General features: G+C 37.4%; 1 protein-coding gene across 3 annotated transcripts; it reads left to right on the top strand.

Annotated features, from left to right (window-relative positions):
* Nucleotides 232–5,136, top strand: LOC109716107 (putative disease resistance RPP13-like protein 1). Of its 3 annotated transcripts, XR_002217834.1 has the most exons (3): nt 232–3,981; nt 4,254–4,295; nt 4,723–5,136. XR_002217834.1 is itself a non-coding variant. In XM_020241421.1 (2 exons), the coding sequence occupies exon 1, from the start codon at nt 292–294 to the stop codon at nt 3,967–3,969; it is 3,678 nt and encodes a 1,225-aa protein (XP_020097010.1). In that variant the 5' UTR covers nt 232–291; the 3' UTR covers nt 3,970–3,981; nt 4,723–5,136. The 3 variants fall into 3 exon arrangements, 2 of the variants coding, with proteins under 2 accessions (XP_020097010.1, XP_020097011.1); XM_020241421.1 differs by lacking the exon at nt 4,254–4,295; XM_020241422.1 differs by lacking the exons at nt 4,254–4,295; nt 4,723–5,136 and adding an exon at nt 4,102–4,210.

Below are 11,637 nucleotides of genomic sequence, written 5' to 3'. Positions count from 1 at the left end.
TATATATATATATATATATATATAGGGTCCGGTTACTATCCTATTAATAGGATTGGGACCCTTGTCCTGTCAAGTCGATTTGAATGATCGAAACTTCAAATTGATAATCGGCACCGTAGAAGTTTAACGAGTTTAGATCGACTCGTGCGTGTGAGGTCAAGTCAATGCACTATGTATGATGATATGTGACCGTACAATCGATTATTCATTCGTCCCATCTAATTAATTTATTACTCTCTAGTTTTATATTTTTAATTTTCTACTCCTACGATTGTTAGTTGCAACACACCAATGCCAGTACTAGAATCGATCGGATTAGCGGCGCTGGGATGGGTGGCGTCTCCACTCTTGAAGATGCTGCTCGACGAAGGCTTCGCCAGCTTAGGCATCAACGCGGAGAAGAAGCTGGACGAGATGGAGAAGACCGTCCTCCCGGTGCTGAAATCGGTGATCGAGAAAGCGGAAGACAGCGCGCAAGACAGCGCGCCCCGGAGCGAGGTGGAGGGCTGGCTGCAGAGGCTGAAAGACGCCTACGACGGCGCGGAGGACGCGCTGGACCTCCTCCGCTACGACCGCCTCAGACGCAAGGCGGCGGCGGCCGCAAGGAGGAGCAGTGGTAAGAGGCCAACTTATAATCCGGTACGTTCTTCTTCCTTTTTTCACGTACCAAAACCTGTGAAATGGGTGATAAAAGGCGGCCGGGACATGCTGTCGCTTCAAAAGATCAAGCTGAAGCGAAGGCTGAACAAGCTGAAAAACATCGCCGGAGAAGCCAAGGAACTCAGCACTTTGTTAGGCGCCCAGCCTGAGACAGCAGACAGCAGGCAGACCATCGCAGTGCCTCCCCAGGAAGTGTTCGGCCGCGACGAAGATCGCGAAGACATCATTCGGCGTTTGAAAACAGAACCTGCAGCAGCAATTCGCGGGACTGGATCATCATCGGGCATCCCTATAATTGCCATAGTTGGTCGCCCGGGGGTCGGGAAGACTGCTCTTGCACAGTACGTCTTTGACCAGTTGAGGAGCGAACTAGGCGACAGACAACATTTTGATCTCGTCATGTGGGTCTACGCATCTTGCAATTCCAACGCATCCGAAATTATGAAAGAGATCATACAACGGGCTTCTATTGCAGGTGAGCCTCAAGATCTTGGTAACCTTAGCTCGCCTGAAGCGCTGCGGCTGAAAATGAACGAAAAGCTGAACGGGAAGAAGTTCCTGCTCGTGATAGATGATGTTTGGTGCGACGGGGAAGACCACGAGAATAGTTGGAAAACACTAAGATGTTTAAGCAAATGTTGTTGTTTGCCGGGGAGCAAGATTTTAGTTACGTCTCAGACGGACGATGCGCCGAGAAAGATTGCTGCTGCTGTTGGTGCTCCTGTAGAACACATTGTCCCGTTGGAAGATATGGAAGAGAATTACTTTTCGGATCTTTTCATTCACTACGCATTGCCTAGCGGGGAAATCAATTCTCGCTTGAGAAAAGATTTAGAAGAGAAATGCAAGACAATTGCTAAGAAGTTGAACAAGGACCCTACGGCGGCCGAGATGGTCGGCAAGACGATCGCTACGGAGATGGCTCGCCTCTTTCGTTCACAAGGTAATTTGCATGCATATTTGGAAAGGATTGCACAAAAGGACTGGTCTGACGACAAAACCAAAGCAATGATGTGGGGTTATCGGCATTTGCCTGCACATCTTCAGCGTTGCTTCTCGTACTGTAGCATGTATCCTAAAGGCTACGAGTTCGAAGCTTTAGAACTGGTCCATCTCTGGATAGCGCAAGGTTTTATCAAGCCGGATGATCAGAATAAGAGAATGGAGGATGTAGGCAAAGGTTACCTTGAAAAGCTGGTGTCCAGTTTCTACATTCAGCCTCATAACAGAATCCACTACTCCTCTGGGACATATAAGATTGTCCGCTACTATAAGTTGCATGAATTGTTGTATGATCTAGCAGAAAAGGTTACTCGCAATTATTGTGTTAGAATAGAAGGTAATCGTCAAAGCGAGATCCCGTCAACTATTCGCCATCTGTGCATACCGGCTAACAAACTGAACGAGAATAAGGAGGAAATTTGCAAACTAAAGAAACTCCGCACCCTAATAGTCACTAAAGGAGAAAGCGTCACCTCAAAAGAACAAGTTGCGACCGACATCTCCAACAGCTTAAAAAAATTCAGCTTAAAAAAATTGCGCGTGCTGGTTTTGGAGTTAAATCTAGAAAATTTGGCAAAGGTTATAAGTGGAATGAAGCACCTTCGCGTCCTACAAGTATCAAGTACTAGTGAGTTTGTGTTGCCGGAGTCGGTGTGTACTCTGTATCAGTTACAAGTGCTGCGAATAAAAAGCGCTAGCTCGCTTCCTAAGCGTCTTAATAACTTGGTTAGCTTGAGGTATCTAGAGGCAAATTCTGATATAATTTCGGCGATACCTGACGTTGGCAAGTTAACTTCCTTGCAAGGCCTAGAAAATTTTCCGGTGAGAAAGGAAAAAGGATATGAGCTAGAGCAACTACAGAACTTGAATGAGCTTCGAGGATGCTTGCGTATTGCTAATCTTGAGAATGTTGAGAGCAAGGAGAGTGCCATTGCAGCCAATTTGAAAGAAAAGAAGCATCTTGATATGCTCCAGTTGGTATGGCGCGATGGTGAGGACAATGTAAATTCTAATTTGGATGTTGAAATTCTCGAGGGCCTCCAATTGCCTCCCTATCTTACCAGCCTGATGTTAGATGGGTACCGAGGACGGTCATGTCCGTCTTGGCCCGAATATCAAACACGCAATATTCAAAAACTTGCGCTGAGGAGGTGTGGAATGCTTGAAGAGCTCTCGCGAATGGACCAGAATTACCCTTCTTGCGGATCACTTGAGCTCTCGCATCTTTCTAAACTTAAAGCATTACATGCCCTTCCCCCACAGCTTACAATACTCATAATAGAAAATACACCGTCTCTCGTCTTTGTAACAAAAGAAGACCTGCATATGAGCCCAGCCGACAAGAGATCCATAATAGAGGTCATGAGGAAAAGGATGCGGAAATGGTTTTCCCACCAATATCAAGAGTCCTTACTCAACGATGAAAAAGAAATGATGAATTGCATAGCCTCAATGAATGACTCCAACAATAATGAAGCTAGCTCTGCAGAGCATAATAAGAGTGTGCCTGCCGCCGACGTGGCTATTACCGATGACTGGGAGAGATGGTTGGAGATTCACGAGCGAAAGATGGAATTGATTTACAACAGACAAAATGAGGCCAAATTGCTTCTGCCCTCTACCCTTACCGAGCTCTGGCTTAAGGGATGCAACATTACTAACCGCGCATTGTCGGCAAGCCTACAAACTCTTACCTCCCTCACCCGCTTGTCGCTAGAAGAGATCAGAACAGTAACCTGTCTGCCATCTGAAGATGTCCTCGGCAAGTTAACATCACTCCAAGCTATAATTCTGCGAGAGTGCTGGGCCGTCACTTCGCTGGGTGGTATGGGATCCCTCCCTTGTCTCAGAGATCTCTTTCTATTTGGATGCCCCTGCTTGGACAGTGAAACTACTTTCCTGCCGTCATCGTTGGAGATTGTCACTTTTGCATCTTGTGCAGATGTAGATGTAATCCTAGCCAATGCAGATTTGCCATGTCTATCTGATCTTATGATTACTCATTGTCGTATGCGAACAGCATTGTTACAGTTTGGCGACCTCCGATCTCTTCGCTCCTTGAGTATTAGGCATTGTCCTGGGCTCTTATCCTCGGTGGATGTGCAGGAACTGCACTCTCTAGAATTTCTCATTCTGCATAACTGCTCGAATCTGGAGGCAGTGATGAATTTGCCCAGGTCACTCAAGAGTTTAGCAATACACGGATGTCCGATTTTAGAGAAGGAATCCGTAGAAATTGACCCCCTTTCGGGCAGGCGTATGCTCAACGGCATCCCTGTAGAAGACAGCTTCGAACATGCTCCGTAATGTGGAAAAAAGGTACGTATCGCCTTCCCGTTCTTACGAATTGGCAAACCTTGAATTCCTGATCTTCTTATTCTTTTTTCCTCATTAAAAGTGCATAAGTTAATCAGTCCATCTCTTGATGAATCAGCGAAGATCTTGAAGTACTTCAAACTTCACTGCACCTCGCCTATATATGTGTTTTGAGATTAGAATTAAAAACGATGTAACTGACCTAGTTTTAGATTGAAATGCTTTATAATCACTCATCTATCTATCGAAGATAAAAATATTATTTATCCCTGCAGTGTGTGGATGCATTCACTTCTGTACTCATCCTGCACTTCTATGTAAGTTACTCTTTCAATTTTTTTTTTTTTTCTTTCAGGGCATCAAATGTAGAATCATTATTAAAGTGCTCGAGTATAATTTGGTTCTGGGATTGGATTTTATATTGTTGGTGTTATGATACAATCCTACAGTCCTATTCTCTAATCGTTGTCGTTTTCGAATCTTAATGCTAAATCAACATGGATCAGATGTATTACCTTTCTTATTTTAATTCCTGCATATTCAGAAGTGTGGTAAGAAAGTATTTTATATCAGTTTTCTTGCAGTAATTTTCTATGGATCCCAAAATTCAAAGGATAAGACTCATGATCTTGCAATTTAAATTGTATCCTTTTAATCTATTTGAATGTTATGTATCACTTTATTTCTCGTTGCGCTCACTTTTCAGTGTTCTAATTCTATGTCTGCTTCACCATCTTTCTGCAGGTAACTGATGGGCTTTTTTTAACTTCTGAAGATTTGGGAAAAAAAAGGTTTATTAATGGGTATGTATATTGCTGTTGTGTGGATTGCTAATTGTTGTCAAACAGTTGGTTTGGCCATCCAAAAGAAAAAAAGCAAAAAAAAAAAAAAATAAAAAAAAAAAAAAAAACAAAATAAAAACATAATAAAAAAAATTGTTAATGGGCATGCTATTCTATATATATTGCTATTGTGTGGATTGTTAATCGGTGTTGTGAAAAAGGGATGTGCTTGGTGTGCATTGTGGTCATTAAAATGTATTATGTTTTCATCTTTTTCTGTCTTAATGTATTATTATGTTTTCTACACTGTAAACTAAAGACCCTGTAAACTTGAAATTTATGTCATGATTGTATGTGGATTTGGGTGTTTTAATTTTGTCCTTGTATTACCTCTCATCAATTGTGGCGAATGTACAAAGAATACTATACTATATTTATGTTGTTACTGTTAATTTTTTTACATTTTCATAGTATTATTGTGCAATAAAGGAAACCTTGATCAAGGGAGATACCGCAATTTATATATTTTGAGTATTGCTACAGGTACTACTTTTAAAGATCTTTATTAAAAAAATTAATAATGTATGTGCATTTGAGCATTGTGACACGCAAATTGTACTGTTATAGACTTGTGTACCAGCACATTGTGTGCCACATGCAAATTAATTTGTACAGTACGAACTAACAAATGATGAGCTATCTGAAGCATTACTCTATTCGATGAAAGGCCTACTCTACAAAAATTTAACAGCAATAGAAATTTAATTAGCTTTTATATTTTTGTAAAATTTTATTGGTTGTCATTAATTCGATAATTAAAATTGGTAAATGATATCGAAAAATCATAAAATTTAATTTCTAGATACTTCAAATACGCTAGATCAAGTTTAACAGAGCTGATCGTCGATTCGGAAGCTCCATCATCGAAAACGGCTTAGGAGCACAGAGGCTTTCGTGCTTCTAATAACACTGGGCTTATACTCATAAGAATATAGTAGCCGGACTCATATATAGGCTAGGGCTACTAATACTATACTCTTCTGTGTATAGAACCCTTTGTCCTTATAAGCTTTCGATCATTGGATGAAGGGATGTGCGGTTAGGATAATAGTGGTCTTCGGTTAGATTAATAGTGGTCTCCTAGGGTTGAGTGCTCGAGTATAATTTGGTTCTGGGATTGGATTTTATATTGTTGGTGTTATGATACAATCCTACAGTCCTATTCTCTAATCATTGTCCTTTTCGAATCTTAATTGCTAAATCAACATGATTCAGATGTATTACTTCCCTTACTTTTAATTCCTGCAGATTCAAAAGTGTGATAAAAAAGTATTTTGTATCAGTTTTCTTGCTGTAATTTTCTATGAATCCCATAATTGAAAGGATAAGATTCATGATCTTGCAATTCAAATTGCATCCTTCTAATCTATTTGAACGTTTTGTATCACTTTATTTTTCATTGTGCTTATTTTTTAGTGTTCTCATTCTGTATTGGTTTCGCAATCTTTTTGCAGGCATCTGATGGGCAATTAGCTTCTGAAGATGGGGGAAATTAAAAGAATAAAGGTTTATTAATGGGTATGTATATTGTTATTGTGTGGGTTATTAATTGTTGTCAAAGAGTTGGTTTGGCCATCCAAAAAAAAAAGAGCCAAAAAAAATGAAAATTAAAACAGAAAAAAAAAAGGCTTGTTAATGTGTATGTGATTCTATATTGCTATTTGTGTGGATTGTTAATTGATGTTGTATAAGAATTGGTTCGTCCATCACAAAAAAGAAGCCAAAAACAAGCAAAAAAAAAAAAAAAAAAAAAAAAAAAAAAAAAAAAAAAAAAAAAAAAAAGGGTGTGCTTGGTGTGCATTGTGGTCATAAAATGTATTATATTTCACTTTTTTTTGTTTAAAATGTATTATGTTTTGTACAGCGCAGAAGACTCTGAAGACCTAGAATTATTAATATATTAGTATGCGAGTGTTTTAATTTTGTTGTCGAAGACTTTTTTTTTTTTAGAGAGATAGGTAGCACGCTACCCGCTTCTTTTATTTCATTGAGAAATAAACTTAGCTGGAAATGTGAATCAACTAGAATTCGAACTTGGGACCTCGGGTACCAACCACGAAACCCTTTGCCACTTGCTCTAGGGACGGTCGGTGTTGTCGAAGACTTGGTTTGGTTAATTTTGTGCATGGTGTGCATTGTGGTCTTAAAATATAATATGTTTTCATCCTCTTCTCTCTTAATGTATTATGTTTAGTACGGTGTAAACTAAAGACCCTGTAAACCTGAAATTTATGTCGTGTTTGTATGTGAATTTGAGTGTTTTAATTTTGTTGTTGTAGTACCTCTTGTGCTTTTGGTTACTCTTTACGGTGTGAACATGATAAGATTAAACGGACCTCATATGTTGCCGGTGAATGATACATTCCTCATAATTTATGAACAGAAATTAAGTTATAATCAGGGTAACTCAGCACACGAAGATTATACGTGACTTGTGTCAAACTAAAGCAGTTTGAGCCCAAGATATTACCCACACGCATGGAGTTATAATCATTCACAGGGTACATTCATCCATGTGGATTCTGTTTAAGACAGATCTGATATTAGACACAAATTAGAAAGCTATATATATAACATATATATACATAATAAAAGAAGTTTATCCAACTATTAACTTGAACTTAATTTTTGGTTGGATTCGATCCCATTAACCAAACACATTTTGGGTCACTAACAATATTTAGTAGAAGCCTTAACCCAGCAGGTTTCAGAACAAAGTTCTGAGAGAGTTGCTATCTAGAGAAGGTAGTATATATTTGTTGTCAATGTTCACTGACTCAGGTCAATAAGAAAGTATAGATTAGTATTGGTATTATTTGTCGACTTGTGCCAATACATTTTATATCTTAATTATATATATATCATTATTATTTTACGGTACGTAGTTGAGTAGATTATAAACAATGCATGGCAAGTTGCATGAGTAGGTTCTAAACAATGGCAAGTTGCACCTCTTCTTGTCCATGCTAATAGATGCCTGGTATATATGTTTGTCTCATGTAATAAGACCAATGTCGGATCAATTTAATCGCACTAGTTTTATAACAATTTTATTTTTTTAATACTAAAATTTCATAAAAATTATTTCGATCCTTGGATATAGATGGGCTGTAATTAAAATTTACACTTCTATTTTGGGAGTACATATAGTAAGATGTATACTTTAAAAAAAATGTATGATTGACATTTCATCATTTTAAATAAGATTTACAAAATTTCTTAAATTTTTAATATTTTTTAAAAAATTGACAAGACAAAGCCTGTTATTGAGATGTGCATAATATACACCACCCCTTTTGACACATACAAAGAGCATTGCTCAAAAAAAAAAAAAAAAAAAAAAAAACTCGAATTTAAAAAAAAAAAAATAAAAATAAGTGAGTATTATTAACCGCGTAGAAAGAAACCTACATATTGGCCATACAATAACATTTGCTAATAAATAATAAACATTTTTTATTTTGTTTTTTTGAGAGATAGGTAGCACGCTACCCGCTTCGTTTATTTCATTTGGAAATAAACTTAGCTGGAAATGTGAATCAACTAAGATTCGAATTTGGGTCTCGAGTACCAACCACCAAACCCTTTGCTAAAATGTTACAAAAAGACACACGTGAATAAGGTACGATTTTTTTTTTTTCCTTTTATTTTTGTTTTATGCCTCTAGCTAGATTGAACCAAACAGTGAACACAAATTATTCATAAAACTGTTATAGGAAGGAGTTTCAGCCTTTCAGTTTTGATGAGTCTCATATTTCGCTAATTTTAGTTTATACTCCATCGGAGGTAATTATTAGATAGTTTTATATATTAATGAATTTATAAACTCCCCTTGTCATATTCAACACGAAATTTGCAGCAAATAAATATAAACAAGTTAAATACATTATCGACAGATAATTTATAAAGTTGTGGGTGACTACTCACTAGCTGTTTGAATATGATCAGATTTACTGGACCTCATACGTTGTGGGTGAATGATACATTCCACAGATTTCACGAGCGAAAGTTATAATTAAGGCAACTCAGTGCGAAAATTATACATATGAGGCTTGTCTCAAACTAAAGCAGTTTGAGATCGTAATATTACCCATACGCATGGACTTATAATAATTCATGGCATACATTCATACATGCGGATTTTATTTGAGACAGGTCTGATATTAGATACAGATTAGAATGTTAACATATATATAGAGTCCGGCTGGGATACTATTGATAGCAGCAGGAGTTTGGTGCTATCGAGTTTTCCACCGTTAGATTTAACTATTTGATTATTTTTACCCGTTAGATTATACTATTTAACCAACAATCCACTCAACTCTAGGAGGCTCACATCATCCTAACCGCACATTTCTCAATCCAAAGACTAAAAAATTAATAGCACCAATAGTTTTGTGCTATTGATAGTATTCCAGCCTAGTTCTATATATATATATATATACACACACACACACACAAAATATACGAAGTTTTTCTGGTTGGATTCGATCCAATTCTATCCAATTAACCAAACACATTAGAAAAAGATAGTATTTGTTGTCACCGTTCATTGAGTCAAGTCAATAAGATAGTATAGATTAGTATCGGTATTATTTGTCGACTCGTACCATTACATATTACCTAATTATAATAAAAGATTGTATATATGCGCATAGATACAGACGACGGCGTAGTTGAGTCAATCATTATTATTATTTAGCTAAGTTGCATGTTTAGTCCTCAAACTATGAGTCGTGTGATCGATATTGTGATTCTCAAATTTTAATTCATTATAATTTTTAGTCTGAACTTTCAAAATTTTATAATTAAGTCGATCATATAATTCAATTCTGATTGACTAAATATTAATGCATTGTTAATGCAGAAATAATTCAGTAGTTTTTGTAATTAATGATGTGCCACTAATAACGACGTTGTCTTACTTTTATATCGACAGTGCGTTTGAGGACCTAAATATTAGGTGCCTTATAATTTGAGGATTGAACGTGTAATTTGTCCTTATATCATTATTATTTTTTTCGGTAGTTGAATAGATTATAAACAATGCTAACACTACCGTTAGCATCCACGCGTTCATCTTCCATTCCATCCCCAGAGTGCTGCCGGCTTCTACCCCACGTTCATCTTCCATTTCATCCCACCGCTTCCAGCCGTGGTGTTGCCGTCCACTGGTAGAGTGTATGCCGGCTTCCGACCGCGCAGTTGGCGACCACGTTTCCGAAATCCCATCGCTTCCAACCACGCTGTTGCCGTCCACGTTGCTGAGTGCCTACCGATTCGGATCCCACGGTTGCTATCCATCTATCTTGGTGAGTGCCCATATATGGGGTTAAATTAAAGGGAAAACTTCAAAACTCTCACGTGGTTTCGTACATTTTTACTTTAGTACCGTGTGGTTTAAAATGTATCAAGTTAGTATTCTGTAGTTTCGTACTTTTTCACTTTAGTACTCTGTGGTTTTATTTTTATATCAAATTATTACTTTGGCCATGGTTTCATTTTTCTTTTTTTATTATTCATTTCGAGGTAATTTCTTCGTTAAATCAGTGACAAAGTTAAAACTAAAGGGTTCTAAAATGAATATTCGGTAAACCTAGATAGGATATCTGAAGTTTTTTTGTATATAATTTAATAAAATATTAAACCACATAGTACTAAAATGAAAAAGTGCGAAATCACAAGGTACTAACTTAATATACTTTAAACCACAGCGTACTAAAGTAAGAAAGTGTGAAACTATAGGGTACTAACTTGATACACTTTAAACCACAGAATACTAAAGTGAGAAAGTGTGAAACCACAAGGTACTAACTTAATATACTTTAAACCACAGCGTACTAAAGTAAGAAAGTGTGAAACTATAGGGTACTAACTTGATACACTTTAAACCACAGAATACTAAAGTGAGAAAGTGTGAAACCACAAGGTACTAACTTAATATACTTTAAACCACAGCGTACTAAAGTAAGAAAGTGTGAAACTATAGGGTACTAACTTGATACACTTTAAATCACATGATAATAAAGTGAGAAAGTGCAAAACCACAGGAGGGGTATTTGAAGTTTTTCCTAAATTAAATAACAATTTTTTTTCTTTTTAGCCTTGATTTAGCGGTAAATGGAGTGTTGTTTGGATTCTTTATGCACTTCTCAGTCGATCCGCACCACGGGAGCGGAGCCTTCCCCTTCCAATGCGTACTTTTTTTTTGTTTTACCTTCACAAATTATTTTTTAAAATTTGTCATACTGTAACACCTCAATAATCTTATATCCAATAAAAAAATAATTTTAGTTGAAATATATATGGTCTTACACACTAACAATAATAAGTAGGCTTGAATATTTTGGGCCGCTGGTTGAGACCCAACGAGTTATTATTGCTAGCAATTTAATTATTACAATTGGTATCAGAGTCGTATACCAGCCGAAAGTATGAGAGCTAAGTGTTAAACAAGACAAAATGCTACACTAATGAATTTGGTGGGAGTCACCTCTTAAACCGATAGAAGCCATATTTAGAATCTCACATCGTCTAATAATTCTTTATTGGGTTTGGACTTGAGGAAAACATCAGGATCTTAAAAGGTGATATACGTACTAATGGGTTTGATAAGAGCCACCTGTCAGGGACTTAGAAATATTTCTATGCATCCCGGTTCCCGGCCAAACTCTGCTAGTGGAAACGGGTTGAATCGGGTTGTCAAGGAGACCCAAACCCAACCGGCTGTGGGAAGCTCAAGGGTTACAAAACTGCCATGAGTTATGCTGTGACTCTTGGGCTTTTGGTTATTATCAGGGCTCATTATGAGTAGGCT

The sequence above is a fragment of the Ananas comosus genome, linkage group 10, assembly GCF_001540865.1.
Source record: "Ananas comosus cultivar F153 linkage group 10, ASM154086v1, whole genome shotgun sequence".
NCBI lineage: Eukaryota > Viridiplantae > Streptophyta > Magnoliopsida > Poales > Bromeliaceae > Ananas > Ananas comosus.
The sequence above is the reverse complement of the archived record's forward strand: the minus strand, read 5'-3'. Positions and strand labels throughout refer to the sequence as shown.

Bases quoted from the DNA above. Each gene is read 5' to 3' on its own strand.
- LOC109716107 (XM_020241421.1), top strand. From the start codon at position 292: ATGCCAGTACTAGAATCGATCGGATTAGCGGCGCTGGGATGGGTGGCG.